Genomic DNA, 18619 nt, shown 5'->3' on the forward strand with positions numbered 1-18619 from the left:
CAATATATAAAACACAATTAAAATGCATATAAATATTTTTTTTAAAAAGATAAAATTAAAGTACCACTGATAGTCACACACACACTAGGTGTGGTGAAATTAACCTCTGCATTTGACTCATCCCTTTGTTCACCCCCTGGGAGGTGAGGGGAGCAGTGAGCAGCAGCGGTGGCCGCGCCCGGGAATAATTTTTAGGTGATGTAACCCCCAATTCCAACCCTTGATGCTGAGTGCCAAGCAGGGAGGTAATGAGTCCCATTTTTATAGTCTTTGGTATGACTCGGACGGGGTTTGAAAATGATTCCCGAGCGCGGCCACCGCCGCTGCTCACTGCTCCCCTCACCTCCCAGTGGGTGGAACAAGGGGATGGGTCAAATGCAGAGGGTCATTTCACCACACCTAGTGTGTGTGTGACTATCAGTGGCAATTTTAAATATTGCGCACATACGATTGCACCATGCATAGGCAACCCATCCATCCATTTTCTACCGCTTGTCTCTTTTGAGGTAGTAGGGGGCACTGGAGCCTATCCCAGCTGTACTCAGGCGGAAGGCGGGGTACACCCTGGACAAGTCACTGCGGCAAGACGATTCACATTTTCACCAGCCACGTACACCTCGGCGGCCTCTGCAGTGCTACACACTATAAGCCAGTGTTTTTCAACCACAGATTATGAAATTTCACCTATTTGGGTTAAAAATATTTTTTGCAAACCAGTAATTATAACACGCAAATAATGTGCCGTTGTTGAGTGTCTGTGCTGTCTAGAGCTTGGCTGAGTAACCGTGTAATACTCTTCCATATCAGTAGGTGGCTGCAGGTAGCTAATTGCTTTGTCGTGATCACAATGTGCAGGTCAAAAGGTATCTAACGCCTAAACCAAAAATAAACAGGAGGCGAGTGCCGCTAAGAAAAGTCATTGAAGCTTAGGGAAGGCTATGCAGAACGAAACTAAAACTGAACTGGCTACAAAGTAAACAAAAACAGAATGCTGGACGACAGCAAAGACTTACTGTGGAGCAGAGAAGGCGTCCACAATGTACATCCAAACATGACATGACAATAAACAATGTCCCCACAAAGAAGGATAAAAACAACTGAAATAGTCTTGATTGCTAAAACAAAGCAGGTGTGGGGAATAGCACTCAGGGAAGACAGGAAAATACCAACAAAACAGGAAAAGACACCAAAATAGGAGCGCAAGATAAGAACTAAAACACTACAAACAGGAAAACACCAACAAACTCTAAATAAGTCAGGGGGTGATGTGACAGGTGGTGACAGTACACCTACTTTGAGACAAGAGCTATAGTGATGCATGTTTAGTTATGGTTTAAAGTCATATCCAACAATTGCCAGAACAACTTTTTACTGTCTGCTGAGTTTAATATTTTCTGCTGTTGGTGTGCCTCCGCATTTTTTCAATTAAAAAAATGTGCCTCGGCTCAAAAAAGGTTGAAAAAACACTAGATATCCAATAATAGCTTTTAATTACCGATTCCGATATCAACCGATACCGATATATACAGTCGTGCAATTAACACATTATTATGTCTATTTTTGTTGTGATGCCCCGCTGGATGCATTAAACAATGTAACAAGGTTTTCCCAAAATAAATCAACTTAAGTTATGGAAAAAAATGCCAACATGGCACTGCCATATTTATTATTGAAGTCACAAAGTGCATTGTTTTTTTTAACATGCCTCAAAACAGCAGCTTGGAATTCGGGACATGCTCTCCCTGAGAGAGCATGAGGAGGTTGGGGTTGGGGGGGGGGTGCGGTTGAGGTAGGAGGTAGCGGGGGGTTGTATATTGTAGCGTCCCGGAAGAGTTAGTGCTGCAAGGGGTTCTGGGTATTTGTTCTGTTGTGTTTATGTTGTGTTACGGTGCGGATGTTCTCCCGAAATGTGTTTGTCATTCTTGTTTGGTGTGGGTTCACAGTGTGGCGCATATTTGTAACAGTGTTAAAGTTGTTTATATGGCCACCCTCAGTGTGACCTGTATGGCTGTTGACCAAGTATGCCTGGAATTCACTTCTGTGTGTGTGAAAAGCCGTAGATATTATGTGATTGGGCCGGGACGCAAAGGCAGTGCCTTTAAGGTTTATTGGCGCTCTGTACTTCTCCCTACGCCCGTGTACACAGCGGCGTTTTAAAAAGTCATACATTTTATTTTTTGAAACAGATACCGATAATTTCCGATATTACATTTTAAAGCATTTATCAGCCGACATCTCTAAAAAACACTGCTATAGTCTGCTGGCGTGGAGGGCAGCGCGACCAGAGACTTTATAATGCAACCACATGAGCCAACACCGTCCTTGGCTGCCCACTAGCTGCCGGCCAACGTCCAATCCGCCCGGATAAGCGGGAATCCGTCCAGGAAGATCGAAGCCTCCATATCCAGCCTATGAAGCCCTACTATCTCAACGCTCAACGCCATCTCTCCTTGTCCGCATCCCACCGCCAAAATCATCTATCTTTCTCTCTGGCACTCATCGAGGGCGGACGCTCGCCTTTCCTCTCCCTTATCTCTCCTGCTTGCTTCTTTGTCTTGTCTTAACTTTCTTGTTGCCTCTTTTTGCACTGCTCTCCAAATCAACATTGGAACTTTTTAACTGGCCTCAATGAAATTGACAAGATCTTGGGTTAAGGGGAACCTGCTTGTCGTGACGGAGCGGTTGTTGCTGGACACACGACGGACTCTTGGGAGAAGAAGGAGTGCCGACCCTTTTCAGTCGAGGACGTGAAGATATCCACCTATTCGGAATTATGACAACAGGACATCTGCTGATTGGAGTAGGCGTCGCTCTGGTTTGTCGACAAATTGGAAGTTGCTGGCAGTCTTCAAAGTACTCCAAAGCTGCCACAAATGATTGGAGGATGCGGGAAGAACTGTGGACACTTGTGATTTTGGATCACATCGGACTGTCTGCCCCGCAGGTTTGAGGACCATCCATCCATCCATCCATCTTCTTCCGCTTATCCGAGGTCGGGTCGCGGGGGCAGCAGCCTAAGCAGGGAAGCCCAGACTTTCCTCTCCACAGCCAATTCGTCCAGCTCCTCCCGGGGGATCCCAAGGCGTTCCCAGGCCAGCCGGGAGACATAGTCTTCCCAACGTGTCCTGGGTCTTCCCCGTGGCCTCCTACCGGTTGGACGTGCCCTAAACACCTCCCTAGCGAGGCGTTCGGGTGGCATCCTGACCAGATGCCCGAACCACCTCACTGGGTCCTCTCGATGTGGAGGAGCAGCGGCTTTACTTTGAGCTCCCCCCGGATGGCAGAGCTTCTCACCCTATCTCTCAGGGAGAGCCCCGCCACCCGGCGGAGGAAACTAATTTCGGCCGCTTGTACCCGTGATCTTGTCCTTTCGGTCATAACCCAAAGCTCATGACCATAGGTGAGGATGGGAACGTAGATCGACCGGTAAATTGAGAGCTTTGCCTTCCAGCTCAGCTCCTTCTTCACCACAACGGATCGATACAGTGTGCGCATTACTGAAGACGCCACACCGATCCGCCTGTCGATCTCACGATCAACTCTGGCGGAGTCCAACCCTCACTGGAAATGTGTCCGACTTACTGCCAGCAATGCGGACCAAGCTCTGACACTGATCATACAGGGAGCAGACCAGTTTGAGGACCAGTGATAGACAATTTAGAATGAAAAGCTAATTTTGTTTTCACTCGTATACAAAACATTCTAACTTGGATTGTTTCCCTGGCTTCGAGACTCTCCCAAAGGACAGTGCGGCGAAGACACAACAAACTCCCTTCTTGTCTCTCATGGACACACACCTGTTGTTGTTGACTTTGGACTAGCGACTGCACGACATCAAGGCCACGGAACAGAGACAAATGCAGGCTTACACACAAACATGCATCCACAAAAATATACGCCACACACAATATACCCCATCCCCAATCCAACGCCCTTGACGCAAATCCCATAGGGGTGATGAAAGGATGGTCAGCGCCCGAGACCTGCGGCCTACCACCATGACCCCGCACTCCCGTCCCTCTGTTGCTAGATATCCCGAGATGTACGTTGTAATATGTATATGTGCTTTGCTATGGAGGTTTTTTCCCACTCCAGACTGGGCCCCCTTAGGAGCCCAGTCTAGATTGTATTTTTTTACTCATCCTTCCCCAGCGTTTTACCTTTCCCCCCATCTTTTACGGGGCGCCTTGAGGCGACCCATCAGCGTTCCTGTTCTGTAACCCTGTACACTGTTTGTTTGTCTCATCTTGAACGGGTTTGTGCTGAAAACAAAGTGTCATTGTACTTGTGCAATGACAATAAAGACCTATCCTATCAAGATTCAAGATGCTTTATTATTGTCCATTCTTTAACATGTACAAGACACATAAGAACTGAAATTTCATTTTCGGCACAGTCCCACTAAGAGCAGACATACGTTACAAGACGGGACCGCCAACGGATCAGCTCTTAAAAAAAGGTGGGAAAAAGATGATATTGGGAAAGGGGGGAAGAGTAAAAAATATCAGTCTAAGGCTGGACCCTCGGGAGGGGGTCCAGACTGAGTCCAAGGGAAAAAACTTCATTTAGCATAGCACACATAAACATGTTACATATAATCACAACAACTCGCAACAGAGGGGGGCGGGGGGATTTGGGGCCATGGAGGCCGGCCTGCTGCTATAAAGCGCTACTAGCCGTCCATAACCCCAAAGAGGAATTAAGCAGTGGTGGTGGTGAGGGGCGTTGGATGGGGATGGGGAGTGTGTTTGTATATATGCCCATTGTTCTTTGGGTGAAGTGTAAATGTTCATAAGCCCAGAATCGTTCTGCATGCAATGCAAGCAAAGTTCGATTCCCAGGTGTCATTAAGGAGGAGGGGAGGAGGGAGGGAGGTCAAAAAGCGTCCATCTTTGAAATTCCTCAGGGGATGATTACAGAACAGCCTGTTCTTGTCTCAAGGCCATTCGGGGGAGTCAAATCGTAGATAAGGATTTTTGTTTTTTCTCGAACAGGCATTAACAATGACTTGTCTGTTCTATTCGTCCATGCTGGCTCTCATATCCAAACCTTCCTTTATACCAAGCTTTTCCATGATGTGATCCATTTTGCGATTCAGTTCAGAAATGGCCACAGACTGTGTTCCTACAGCCCGGCCCACTCTGTGCATTGCGACGAACAGCCTTTGGGCTCCTTGAGTGGCTGCCATCGTCCTCCGAATTTTACGATACACCAGAGCAATGCCCAGCCCAATCAGCAGGTGCCCCGCGATCATGGTTCCAAATAGGTAGATGTCTTCCACGTCCTCGATGGAAAGGACTGAAAGGTACATGATTCTCCATTTGTCCCAGGAATCTCTCACGTACCCCGCAGCAATGGTTCCATCAGGGCAGCCAGGCTCCCCAGAGCCTCTTTTCCTCGTCGAAAAGATTGTGTCAATAGAGTCGAGAGTCCAGCTAATCAATTCCATGTCTGATGATTAGATTTGGAGGACAGCGCAAAGAAACAGAGTTTAGACAAGACAAACAAGAGAGAGCAAGCAGGAAAAGACGGGAGGAGAAAAAAATGCGACCGCCCCTCACCAGAGGCAAGACAGAAAAAAAAAAAAAAAAAAAAATAAAGACGATATGTCTTTATTTTTTATTTATTTTTATTATTTATTTTATTTATTTTAATTATTTATTTATTTATTATCCTATCCTAAAAGACTCTCCTGAGGCGGATCCAAAAGTCCACAAAAAAAGCACCCCTTGTTGCACAGTCCCAAAAGGGACAACAAGAACCCATGAAAACAAGAGAGAAACATCAAGAACACAAAAAGAGGACACTTAAGAGCACAGAGCTCCTGCAACCAGCAGCCACGACAGCGGTGCCAAACATTAATGTTTTTTGGTCTCATGATATTTGTATTCAACTGAACATTTTCCTGCGTGTGTACTGTTCCATTATGTGCCGCGTCTTGATGCCTCTCATCTCTTTTCTGCCATCCACTCCTCCAGACCTTCCCCTCCACACTCCAACAATGATTCACTTTTGCAAATAGGAGGCGAAAGTAGGCCACGCCGTTTCTCCCGCCCACATACAAGAACGCGGGCACGCAAATCCACGCGGGTTAATCGGACATGATGAAGATGGAAGATCTCTCAAACACGCCCTGTTTGGAAAGTCACATTTTTACGGTGGCTCTCCTTGGTTTTCATGCCGCCCCCTCCCCCCCGAACCAGCGCCATCAATTAATCAGCAGATGTACAGTGTTTTTAAAACAAGCGGTGCCAGAACTTGATGGACTGTTTAAAAATGCATCGAGCGCCGGGACGGAGCAGCTGCAACCGCGCTCGGCGGCAAAAGAACGGAAACGCCGTATCTGCCGCCTGTGCTACTGCACGGCGCACAAGAAGAGGAGATGAAGAGGGGAGCATGAAAGCAGAACCTGTGGGGAGAGGTAGAGGCACACTTAAAAAGGTAGCAAAAAGGAGTGGGAGACACCCTCCCGGGTGTGCTCATAGATATTTGAGGGCAGCTATTTTTGGTGCGACTGGGGAGGTGTGAATGAAGACGTCCTTTTTGAACATCCTGGCACGTGAAGGCAAACTTCTGCAGCGACAGAAACGCCAGGTGCTAAGTGTCTTCCACAAGACGACACAGGAGCAGCGCGACTATTTACCTCTCAGGCTCTCTCTTTTGAGCAAAAATAGCAAACGTGCGAATTCCCCCGTTCGCCTCGTGCTGATCTCTCTGATAACGCCTAAGCCCGTCCACCTGCTTCCAGGCTAAAGGCAGGCTGCTGAGGAAGGTGTGTGCGAAACAAGTTGACTTCGTATTAGGGGTGTAACGGTACGTGTATTTGTATTGAACCGTTTCGGTACGGGGGTTTCGGAGGTGTACCGAACGAGTTTCCACACAAACATACTCTACACAGCACCCAGCATTGTCCCACCCACACAACCATCTGATTGGTTACAAACAGAGCGGTAACAGCCAATCAGCAGTGAGTATTCAGAGTGCATGTAGTCAGTGCTTAGCAGGTAAGCATCAGGCTGCGGACTCTCCCCAAATGATAATAAACACCTCCCAGTCAACTACAAACCCCGTTTCCATATGAGTTGGGAAATTGTGTTAGATGTAAATATAAACGGAATACAATGATTTGCAAATCATTTTCAACCCATATTCAGTTGAATGCACTACAAAGACAACATATTTGATGTTCAAACTCGCAAATAATAAATAACTTCGATTTTCATGGCTGCAACACGTGCCAAAGTAGTTGGGAAAGGGCATGTTCACCACTGTGTTACATGACCTTTCCTTTTAACAACACTCTGTAAACGTTTGGGAACTGAGGAGACACATTTTTTAAGCTTCTCAGGTGGAATTCTTTCCCATTCTTGCTTGATGTACAGCTTAAGTTGTTCAACAGTCCAGGGGTCTCCGTTGTGCTATTTTTGGCTTCACACATTTTCAATGGGAGACAGGTCTGGACTACAGGCAGGCCAGTCTAGTACCCGCACTCTTTTACTATGAAGCCACGTTGATGTAACACGTGGCTTGGCATTGTCTTGCTGAAATAAGCAGGGGCGTCCATGGTAACGTTGCTTGGATGGCAACATATGTTGCTCCAAAACCTGTATGTACCTTTCAGCATTAATGGCGCCTTCACAGATGTGTAAGTTACCCATGTCTTGGGCACTAATACACCCCCATACCATCACAGATGCTGGCTTTTCAACTTTGCACCGATAACAATCCGGATGGTTCTTTTCCTCTTTGGTCCGGAGGACACGACGTCCACAGTTTCCAAAAACAATTTGAAATGTGGACTCGTCAGACCACAGAACACTTTTCCACTTTGTATCAGTCCATCTTAGATGAGCTCAGGCCCAGCGAAGCCGACGGCGTTTCTGGGTGTTGTTGATAAACGGTTTTCGCCTTGCATAGGAGAGTTTTAACTTGCACTTACAGATGTAGCGACCAACTGTAGTTACTGACAGTGGGTTTCTGAAGTGTTCCTGAGCCCATGTGGTGATATCCTTTACACACTGATGTCGCTTGTTGATGCAGTAAAGCCTGAGGGATCGAAGGTCACAGGCTTAGCTGCTTACGTGCAGTGATTTCTCCAGATTCTCTGAACCCTTTGATGATATTACGGACCGTAGATGGTGAAATCCCTAAATTCCTTGCAATAGCTGGTTGAGAAAGGTTTTTCTTAAACTGTTCAACAATTTGCTCACGCATTTGTTGACAAAGTGGTGACCCTCGCCCCATCCTTGTTTGTGAATGACTGAGCATTTCATGGAATCTACTTTTATACCCAATCATGGCACCCACCTGTTCCCAATTTGCCTGTTCACCCGTGGGATGTTCCAAATAAGTGTTTGATGAGCATTCCTCAACTTTATCAGTATTTATTGCCACCTTTCCCAACTTCTTTGTCACGTGTTGCTGGCATCAAATTCTAAAGTTAATGATTATTTGCAAAAAAAAAATGTTTATCAGTTTGAACGTCAAATAAGTTGTCTTTGTAGCATATTCAACTGAATATGGGTTGACAATGATTTGCAAATCATTGTATTTTGTTTATATTTACATCTAACACAATTTCCCAACTCATATGGAAACGGGGTTTGTACTAGTAACATCACTATGAGCCCGTTGACCTTCTAGAATTATAAAAGGCAGCTCAGCTCGCTCGCAGTCCTGGCTTGAGGTGAAGGCTAATTCGCTTTTAGCGTAATGTTAGCTCATTTTGCGGCGTGTGTGTGTGCATGTGTGTGTGTGTATGTGTGTTACGGACAGCAAAGCCCTGTCTGTCTGTTATTTCACTTTATCTTTTTCTGTGTTGATTGAGCTGTGTTGAAGCAGCAAAAAAGGACATTATGTTAAATGAAGAGTTTCTGTCTCTGATAGTTGATATAATAATGTAACTGCATCATTAAGCCTACATGAACTCCATGGTGAATAGTCTCTCCTATTGCTATTGTACTATTTTTTCAGCTATAGTTACATTAATCATTAGTAATGCAGCAGCCTAGTTTTGAATGGCAGGGTCCCTGCTATCACATGTTGATAAAAATAGAACATAATAAATGCTGTAATAAATTAAGCATGATGAGTTGACTTGAAACCGTTTAATGTTGCACTTTTTATATGTAGAAGAAAAGTTTTGTAATTTTATTTAATCTGAGCAACAACTTGATGCAGTTTAATGTTGATTAACGTGGGCAGAATTATTATAGTGTTCCCAATGTTAAAAGGATAAAGCAATTGTTTACAAATTTGGTAAATAAATAACCAAAAATATGTATATTTTGTTGTTTTCTTACTGTACCGAAAATGAACCGAACCGTGACCTCTAAACTGAGGTCCGTACCGAACCGAAATGTTTGTGTACCGTTACACCCTTAATCATATGCTTATTTGTGTTTCATTGTATGCTTTAAACCAGTCTTTTTCAACCTTTTCTGAGACAAGGCACATTTTTTTTTCATTGAAAAAATCCCGAGGCACACCGCGAGCAGAAAATGCTAAAAAAATTAAACCCAGCAGCTGATATTGACAGTAAAAAAGTTGTTCTCGCAATTGTTGGATATGACTTTAAACCATAACCAAGCATGCATCAATATAGCTCTTGTCTCAAAGTAGGTGTACTGTCACCACCTGTCACATCAGGCCGTGACTTATTTGAATTTTTTTTTGGTGTTTTCCTGTGTGTAGTGTGTTTGAATAATTGTTTCTAATTGTTTCTTTGTGTTTCTGGTGAGAAGACAAAAGCTGTCTTTGAAACCTACCAAGAGTAAGGCTCGTAAAACTCCACTGTGTGGGGGGGGGAGCAAGATGAAGGTGTTCCTGTGTTCTTTCATGTATGGTAATAAACAGAAAGATATTGTTCTAACCCAAGGACTTCAAAGCGGAGAGAAGACAGGATCTGCCCAATTTCCAGACGACCTCTTTTTGAACCTCTTTTTTGAACTGGTTTACGAACGTCTTTTTGAACTATATTATGGACCTCTTTTTGACCTATTTTACAAACTCTTTTTGAACTGACCTTTTCTGTGAATTGTTTACGACCTTTGTCCTTTGGAAACAGCGGTGGCCATGTGGTCGGGGAGGGTCCAAAATAAAAGAAGGAGGCGTGCAATCTTTTGGCAGAGCGTGCTGAGATACTGTGCAAGGGTACAGTGTACAGACGACTCTCCTCAATATTGAGTCCAAATTTAATTCTGTGTCTGTTTAATTCTTTGCCTCTTGTCTTGTTTAATAGATGTCATCAGTGTTTGAACCTGACCTAGTGTTTTAGTTCTGGTCTTCCACTCCTATTTTGGTGGCTTTTCCTGTTTTGTTGGTATTTTCCTGTAGCAGTTTCATGTCTTCCTTGAACGCTATTCCCCGCACCTGCTTTGTTTTAGCAATCAAGACTATTTCAGTTGTTTTTATCCTTCTTGGTGTGGACATTGTTGATTGTCATGTCATGTACGGATGTACTTTGTGGACGCCGTCTGCTCCACGTGCTGTAAGTCTTTGCTGTCGTCCAGCATTCTGTTTTTGTGTACTTTGCAGCCAGTTCAGTTTTAGTTTCGTTTTGCGTAACCATCCCTAACCTTTTCTTAGCTGCACTCATCTTTTGTTATTTTTGGTTTGAGCGTTAGATACCTTTTTACCTGCACACTGCCTTCTGCATATTGTGATCAGACAAACATCTACAAAGCAATTAGCTACCTGCTGCCACCTACTGATATGGAAGAGTATTACACGGTTACTCTGCCGAGCTCTAGACAGCACAGACACTCAACAACGGCACATTTGTGGTTTGCACTGGTTTGCAAAAAATATTTTTCACCCAATTAGGTGAAATTACATAATCTCCCACGGCACACCAGACTGTATTTCACGGCACACTAGTGCGCCGCGGCACAGTGGTTGAAAAACACTGCTTTAAACCATATCCAATTGTATTAACAATACGCAAAGTACACTATATTGCCAAAAGTATTTGGCCACCCATCCAAATGATGAGAATCAGGTGCCCTAATCACTTGGCCCGGCCACAGGTGTATAAAATCAAGCACTTAGGCATGGAGGCTGTTTCTACAAACATTTGTGAAAGAATGGGCCCCTCTCAGTGATTTCCAGCGTGGAACTGTCATAGGATGCCACCTTTGCAACAAATCCAGTCGTGAAATTTCCTTGTTCTTCCGGGTACTCCGGCTTCCTCCCACCTCCAAAAACGGAATACAATGATTTGCAAATCCTTTTCAACTTATATTCAATTGAATAGACTGCAAAGACAAGATATTTAATGTTCGAACTGAGAAACTACATTTTATTTTTGCAAATAATCATTAACTTAGAATTTAATGGCAGCAATTAATTGCAAAAAAGTTGGCACAGGGGCATTTTTACCACTGTGTTACATGGCCTTTCCTTTTAACAACACTCAGTGAACGTTTGGGAACTGAGGAGACCACTTTTTGAAGCTTTTCAGGTGGAATTATTTCTGGGTGTTGTCGATAAATGGCTTTGGCTTTGCATAGTAGAGTTTTAACTTGCACTTACAGATGTGGCAACCAACTGTAGTTACTGACAGTGGTTTTCTGAAATGTTCCTGAGCCCATGTGGTGATATCCTTTACACACTGATGTCGCTTTTTGATGCAGTACCGCCTAAGGCAGGGGTCGGCAACCCGCGGCTCCGGACCCGCATGCGGCTCTTTGATCACTCTGATGCGGCTCAGCTGCATACTTGCCGACCCTCCCGATTTTCCGGGAAATCTGTGCCTCTCGCAGAAAACTCCCGGGATTAATATTCTCCGATTTTCACCCTAACAATAATAATAAGGGCATGCCATGATTGTACAGCATTTAGTGCCATCTACAATCTGTACAAACAGCGTGCCAGCCCAGCCTTTTGTTGTATGCATCTTCTACTTGCACGCGCATGTGACAGCAACGCATACTTGGTCAACAGCCACACAGGTTACACTGACGATGGCCATATAAAACAACTTTAACACTCTCACTAATAATGCGCCACACTTTGAACCAAAACCAAACAAGAATGACAAAAACACATTTAGGGAGAACATGTGCACCTTAACCCTGACTCTTCCGGGCTACATTATACACCCCTGCTACCACCAAACCCTGCCCCCACCCCAACTCTGCTCCCCCACACATCAACCCCCCCCCCACCCCCACCCCTCCTCTGTGCGTCGGTTGAGGTGGGCGGGGTTTGGTAGCGGGGGTGTATAATGTAGCCCAGAAGAGTTAGGGCTGCATGGGATTCTGGGTATTTGTTCTGTTGTGTTTATGTTGTGTTACGGTGCAGATGTTTTCCCGAAATGTGTTTGTCATTCTTGTTTGGTGTGGGTTCACAGTGTGGCACATTATTAGTAAGAGTGTTAAAGTATTTTATACCTCCACTGTCAGTGTAACCTGTGAGGTTGTTGACCAAGTATGCGTTGCTGTCACTTACGTGAGCAAGCAGAAGCTCCATACAACATGTGCCTGGGCCGGCACGCTGGTTGTAGTGGTCGCTAAATGCTGTATCATCACGGCACTTTCGAGAGAATAGTTACCCTGAAATTCGTAGTCTGCCGGAAAAATCGGGAGGGTTGACAAGTATGACGCTGTCAAGCGCCATTCATATAAAACTCGCCATTCATATAAAACTCGCGGGCCGCACTAACATTCAATTTTCATATTAAGGTGTGGGCCGCGTGTCTGAGACCCTTGGTTTATACATAGCACAAAGCAAAAAAAAAAACTTTGTATGCAGTGTTATTTCATTATAAATTTCAAAAGATTTTTGTGGCTCCCATTGTTTTCTTTAATTTGTGAAACTGGTCAAAATGGCTCTTTGAGTGGTAAAGGTTGCTGACCCCTGGCCTAAGGGATCAAAGGTCACGGCATTGCCACTTACGTGCAGTGATTTCTCCAGATTCTCTGAACCTTTTGATGATATTACAGACCGTAGATGGTTGAATCCTTGCAATAGCTCGTTGAGAAATGTTGTTCTTAAACTGTTCGACAATTTGCTCACGCATTTGTTGACAAAGTGGTGACCCTCGCCCTATCCTTGACTCAGCATTTCATGGAAGCTGTTTTTATACCCACCTGTTCACCTGTGGGATGTTCCAAATAAGTGTTTGATGAGCGTTCCTCAACATTCTCAGTCTTTTTTGCCACTTGTGCCAGCTTTTTTGAAACATGTTGCAGGCATCAAATTCCAAATGAGCTAGTATTTGCAAAAATGTTTACCAGTTTGAACGTTAAATATCTTGTCTTTGCAGTCTATTCAATAAAAGAAAACATAATGCGAAATGCGTGCAAGCTGCAAAGTGACGGAGACAGTAGGAAAGGTGTCTACTTACAGGGAAGTACAGCAGTAAAGCCCCAAACAACATTGCTTCCAGCAGAATGAATCCAGATGTGCGGATGCTCTGTAGAAGAAAGACAGGTGTGTTTTGAGATGCAGTCTAGCTGCGAGACATCCTATAATATTGCAATATTGCATATATCAGTAATCTCATAACTCATTTAGGGGTATATCTATAGTATAACACTTTTCCCGCTGTTTCCCATTCGTTTTCCCATTTGTTGAATAAATTTGGCGCTCCCCCTCGCTCATTAACACATTATAATAGAACTGTTTGTAAATGTAGTTTGTCGTTACAACTGAATGTAGTGGTGTCCGTCAGAATTCCACTTCTTAACACGTCATGTCATGACTTGCCATGGCAGTGTTGGACGGGTGTTTATTAATTTCATGTTGTGGTGTTGTTTCCGTTCCAGCACTCTTCCTTTCAGTTTACATTTCCTGTGTGCTTCCATAGTCTCCCACACCTGTCCCTGATTGGCAACCAGGACACTGCTGTTTTTGGTTACCAATCAGAGTGTTTCTTTATATGCCAGCTCTGTCGTTGCATTGCATTCTGTTTGCACTGTCGCATAACCTTCCTATGCTTTGCTTTGTTTTCTGTGTTTTGTTACCTTTTGTTAATGAAACATACTTTTTACCTCCATTCCGCCTGCCGTCTCTGCATCCTGGGGTGACGCTACAAGCAACGCTGACGGTTCCTGAGAGTTCTAAACCTTATTTGTTTGGCTTTTCCTGGTTTTTTTACTCACTTTTTCTCTTTCCTACATTTCCCAGCAAGCACAAGACATTAAAACAAGGTTGAGAAGTTGTTGAATTAGGTCTTGATGTTGACCAATTCAAACATAACGTTGAAACAACATGCTTTTTGACGACGTTTCATCAATGTCGGGTTCTGACGTCGATTAGACAATTGAAATTTAGTCATTTCTCAACAAATATTCTACAACACATATACAACACGCTTTTTGACAACGTTTAATCAATGTTGGATTCTGACGTAGATTTGACCATTGAAATTTGGTAATTTCCCAACCAATATTCTACAACACAAATACAACGTTGAAACAACATGCTTTTTGACGACGTTTAATCAAAGTCGGGTTCTGACATTGATTTGACCATTGAAATTTGGTCATTTCCCAACCAATATTCTACAACACAAATACAACATGCTTTTTGACAACGTTTAATCAATATTAGGTTCTGACATTGATTTGACCATTGAAATGTTATTTCTCAACCAATATTCTACTACACAAATACAAAATTGAAACAACATGCTTTTTGACAACATTTAATCAATATCTGTTTCTGACATTGATTTGACCATTGAAATTTGATAATTTCCCAACCAATATTCTACAACACAAATACAACATGCTTTTTGTCGACGTTTAATCAATGTTGGATTCTGACATCGATTTGACCATTGAAATTTGGTCGTTTCCCAACCAATATTCTACAACACAAATACAACGTTGAAACAACATGCTTTTTGACAACGTTTAATCAATGTCGGGTTCTGACGTAGATTTGACCATTGAAATTTGGTCGTTTCCAAACCAATATTCTACAACAGAAATACAACGTTGAAAAAACATGCTTTTTGACAACGTTTAATCAAAGTCGGGTTCTGACATTGATTTGACCATTGAAATTACCGGTTGAGACGCATAATAGATTTAGCTCTTTAGCTAGTCCTACACCCCAGTCTACCGGGCACCAGACCTTAGTCATAGGGGACTCCATCACCCGAAACATAAAGCTTAGCAAACCAGCCACAATTAAGTGCATCCCTGGGGCCAGAGCACCTGACATTGAGGCTAATCTTAGGGAGCTAACTCGCAACAGGCCTAGTAAACACGTACGACAGGCTAATCGCACCACTAGTTATGCGAATATAGTTGTACACGTTGGCTCCAATGACACTAGAATGAGACAGTCAGAGATTACAAAGAGAAACATAGCCAGGACTTATGATCTCGCTAGAAAGATGTCCAGGCATCGAGTAATTGTCTCTGGCCCCCTGCCTGCGAGAGGCAATGATGAGAGATATAGCAGATTAGTCTCGCTTAACAAGTGGCTGGCTAGCTTCTGTAGACAACAGGGACTAACGTTTATTGATAATTGGCCCTCTTTCTGGGGCAAACCAGGCTTGCTGATGAGGGACGGCCTTCACCCTAACCAGGGAGGCGCCATCATCCTGTCTAAGAACATAGACTACTGTTTAAGTCACATTTGACTAACTACACTAGAGCAAGCCCGGTCACAGGCAATTACAGAGCCTGCTAGTCCGGGTGAGGAGTCAGTTAAGCTAGAACTAGCCAGCACCAGGCTGGATAATTCCTGTACGCATAGCAATTTTCTTAGAATAACACACAACTCACATAATGTGTTTTCTGTTGTGAATGTGTCCGGGGTAGATATGCATTCTACTGAGGTGGCAAATCATGATGCGTTCAGTCGATCGCAGCATCAAGCAAACAATCTGAAAATTCCCGTCGTATCAATTCCTAGATATGGTCGAAACTATTTAAAGTGCACTACGTATAATAAACGCAACATTATTAATATTTCTACTACGGATAATTTAAACAAAAACTCGTCAAAACAGCCCAATACTTATAATATGGGCTTTTTAAACATAAGATCATTGTCTCCCAAAACGTTATTAGTTAATGAGGTCATTAGTTAATGAGGTCATTAGAGACAACAATCTTAACGTCATTGGTCTTAGCGAAACCTGGCTCAAACCAGACGAATTTTTTGCGCTAAATGAGGCATCTCCTCCTAACTATACGAATGCGCATATTGCCCGTCCCCTTAAAAGGGGTGGGGGGGTCGCACTAATATACAATGAAAACTTTGACCTTACCCCTAACCTAAATAATAAATACAAATTGTTTGAGGTGCTTACTATGAGGTCTGTCGCACCGCTGCCTCTCGATATGGCTGTTATCTACCGCCCCCCAGGGCCCTACTCGGACTTTATTAATGAATTCTCAGAGTTCGTTGCTGATCTAGTGACGCACGCAGACAATATAATCATAATGGGGGACTTTAATATCCATATGAATACCCCATCGGACCCTCAGTGCGTGGCGCTCCAGACTATAATTGATAGCTGTGGTCTTACACAAATAATAAATGAACCTACGCATCGCAACGGCAATACGATAGATCTAGTGCTGGTCAGGGGTGTCACCACCTCCAAAGTTATGGTACTCCCGTATACTAAAGTAATGTCCGATCATCACCTTATAAAATTCGAAGTTCTGACTCATTGTCAACAAACTAATAATAATAATAACTGCTATAGCAGCCACAACATTAATGCTGCCACAACGATGACTCTTGCTGACCTACTGCCTTCGGTAATGGCACCATTCCCAAATTATGTCGGCTCTATTGATAACCTCACTAACAACTTTGACAATGCCCTGCGCAAAACCATTGATAGTATAGCACCGCTAAAACAAAAAAGGGCCCCTAAAAGGCGCACCCCATGGTTTACAGAAGAAACCAGAGCTCATAAATTATCATGTAGAAAGTTGGAACGCAAATGGCGCGCGACCAAGCTTGAGGTTTTCCATCAAGCATGGAGTGATAGTTTAATATCGTATAAACGCATGCTTACCTTAGCTAAAGCTAAATATTACTCAAATCTCATCCGCCTCAACAAAAACGACCCTAAATTTTTGTTTAGTACAGTAGCATCGCTAACCCAACAAGGGACTCCTCCCAATAGCTCCACCCACTCGGCAGATGACTTTACGAATTTCTTTAATAAGAAAATTGAACTCATTAGAAAGGAGATTAAAGACAACGCATCCCAGCTACAACTGGGTTCTATGAACACAGATACAACTGTATCTACGACGGATACTGCAATAGAAAATAGTCTCTCTCTTTTTGATGAAATAACATTAGAGGAACTATTACAGCGTGTAAGTGGGATAAAACAAACAACATGTTTACTTGACCCACTTCCTGGGAAACTTATCAAGGAGCTTTTTGTATTATTAGGTCCATCAGTGCTAAATATTATAAACTTATCACTTTCCTCTGGCACTGTTCCCCTAGCATTCAAGAAAGCGGTTATTCATCCTCTGCTCAAAAGACCTAACCTTGATCCTGACCTCATGGTAAACTACCGACCGGTGTCCCACCTTCCCTTTATTTCGAAAATCCTCGAAAAAATTGTCGCACAGCAGCTAAATGAACACTTAGTGTCTAACAATCTCTGTGAACCTTTTCAATCCGGTTTCAGGGCAAATCACTCTACGGAGACAGCCCTCGCAAAAATGACTAATGATCTACTGCTAACGATGGATTCTGATGCGTCATCTATGTTGCTGCTTCTTGATCTTAGCGCTGCTTTCGATACCGTCGATCATAATATTTTATTAGAGCGTATCAAAACACGTATTGGTATGTCAGACTTAGCTTTGTCGTGGTTTAACTCTTATCTTACTGACAGGATGCAATGCGTCTCCCATAATAATGTGACCTCGGACTATGTTAAGGTAACGTGCGGAGTTCCTCAGGGTTCGGTTCTTGGCCCTGCACTCTTTAGTATTTACATGCTGCCGCTAGGCGACATCATACGCAAATACGGTGTTAGCTTTCATTGTTATGCTGATGACACCCAACTCTACATGCCCCTAAAGCTGACCAACACGCCGGATTGTAGTCAGCTGGAGGCGTGTCTTAATGAAATTAAACAATGGATGTCCGCTAACTTCTTGCAACTCAACGCCAAGAAAACGGAAATGCTGATTATCGGTCCTGCTAAACACCGACATTTATTTGATAATACCACCTTAACATTTGACAACCAAACAATTACACAAGGCGAATCAGTAAAGAATCTGGGTATTATTTTCGACCCAACTCTCTCCTTTGAGTCACACATTAAGAGTGTTACTAAAACGGCCTTCTTTCATCTCCGTAATATCGCTAAAATTCGTTCCATTTTGTCCACTAGCGACGCTGAGATCATTATTCATGCGTTCGTTACGTCTCGTCTCGACTACTGTAACGTATTATTTTCGGGCCTCCCTATGTCTAGCATTAAAAGATTACAATTGGTACAAAATGCGGCTGCTAGACTTTTGACAAGAACAAGAAAGTTTGATCATATTACGCCTATACTGGCTCACCTGCACTGGCTTCCTGTGCACTTAAGATGCGACTTTAAGGTTTTACTACTTACGTATAAAATACTACACGGTCTAGCTCCGTCCTATCTTGTCGATTGCAT

The 18619-nt window shown here is 43.5% G+C and overlaps 1 protein-coding gene across 1 annotated transcript in view; it reads right to left on the reverse strand.

The window, feature by feature from the left end:
• The window catches only part of gpr158b (G protein-coupled receptor 158b), a 155732-nt gene that overhangs the window by 40894 nt on the left and 96219 nt on the right, over window positions 1-18619 (reverse strand). Inside the window, exon 5 of the mRNA XM_061934998.1 lies at window positions 13349-13417. Within this exon, the coding sequence (XP_061790982.1) occupies window positions 13349-13417 (69 nt within the window). The remainder of the gene's footprint in view (window positions 1-13348; window positions 13418-18619) is intronic.

The sequence above is a fragment of the Nerophis lumbriciformis genome, linkage group LG03, assembly GCF_033978685.3.
Source record: "Nerophis lumbriciformis linkage group LG03, RoL_Nlum_v2.1, whole genome shotgun sequence".
Lineage (NCBI taxonomy): Eukaryota > Metazoa > Chordata > Actinopteri > Syngnathiformes > Syngnathidae > Nerophis > Nerophis lumbriciformis.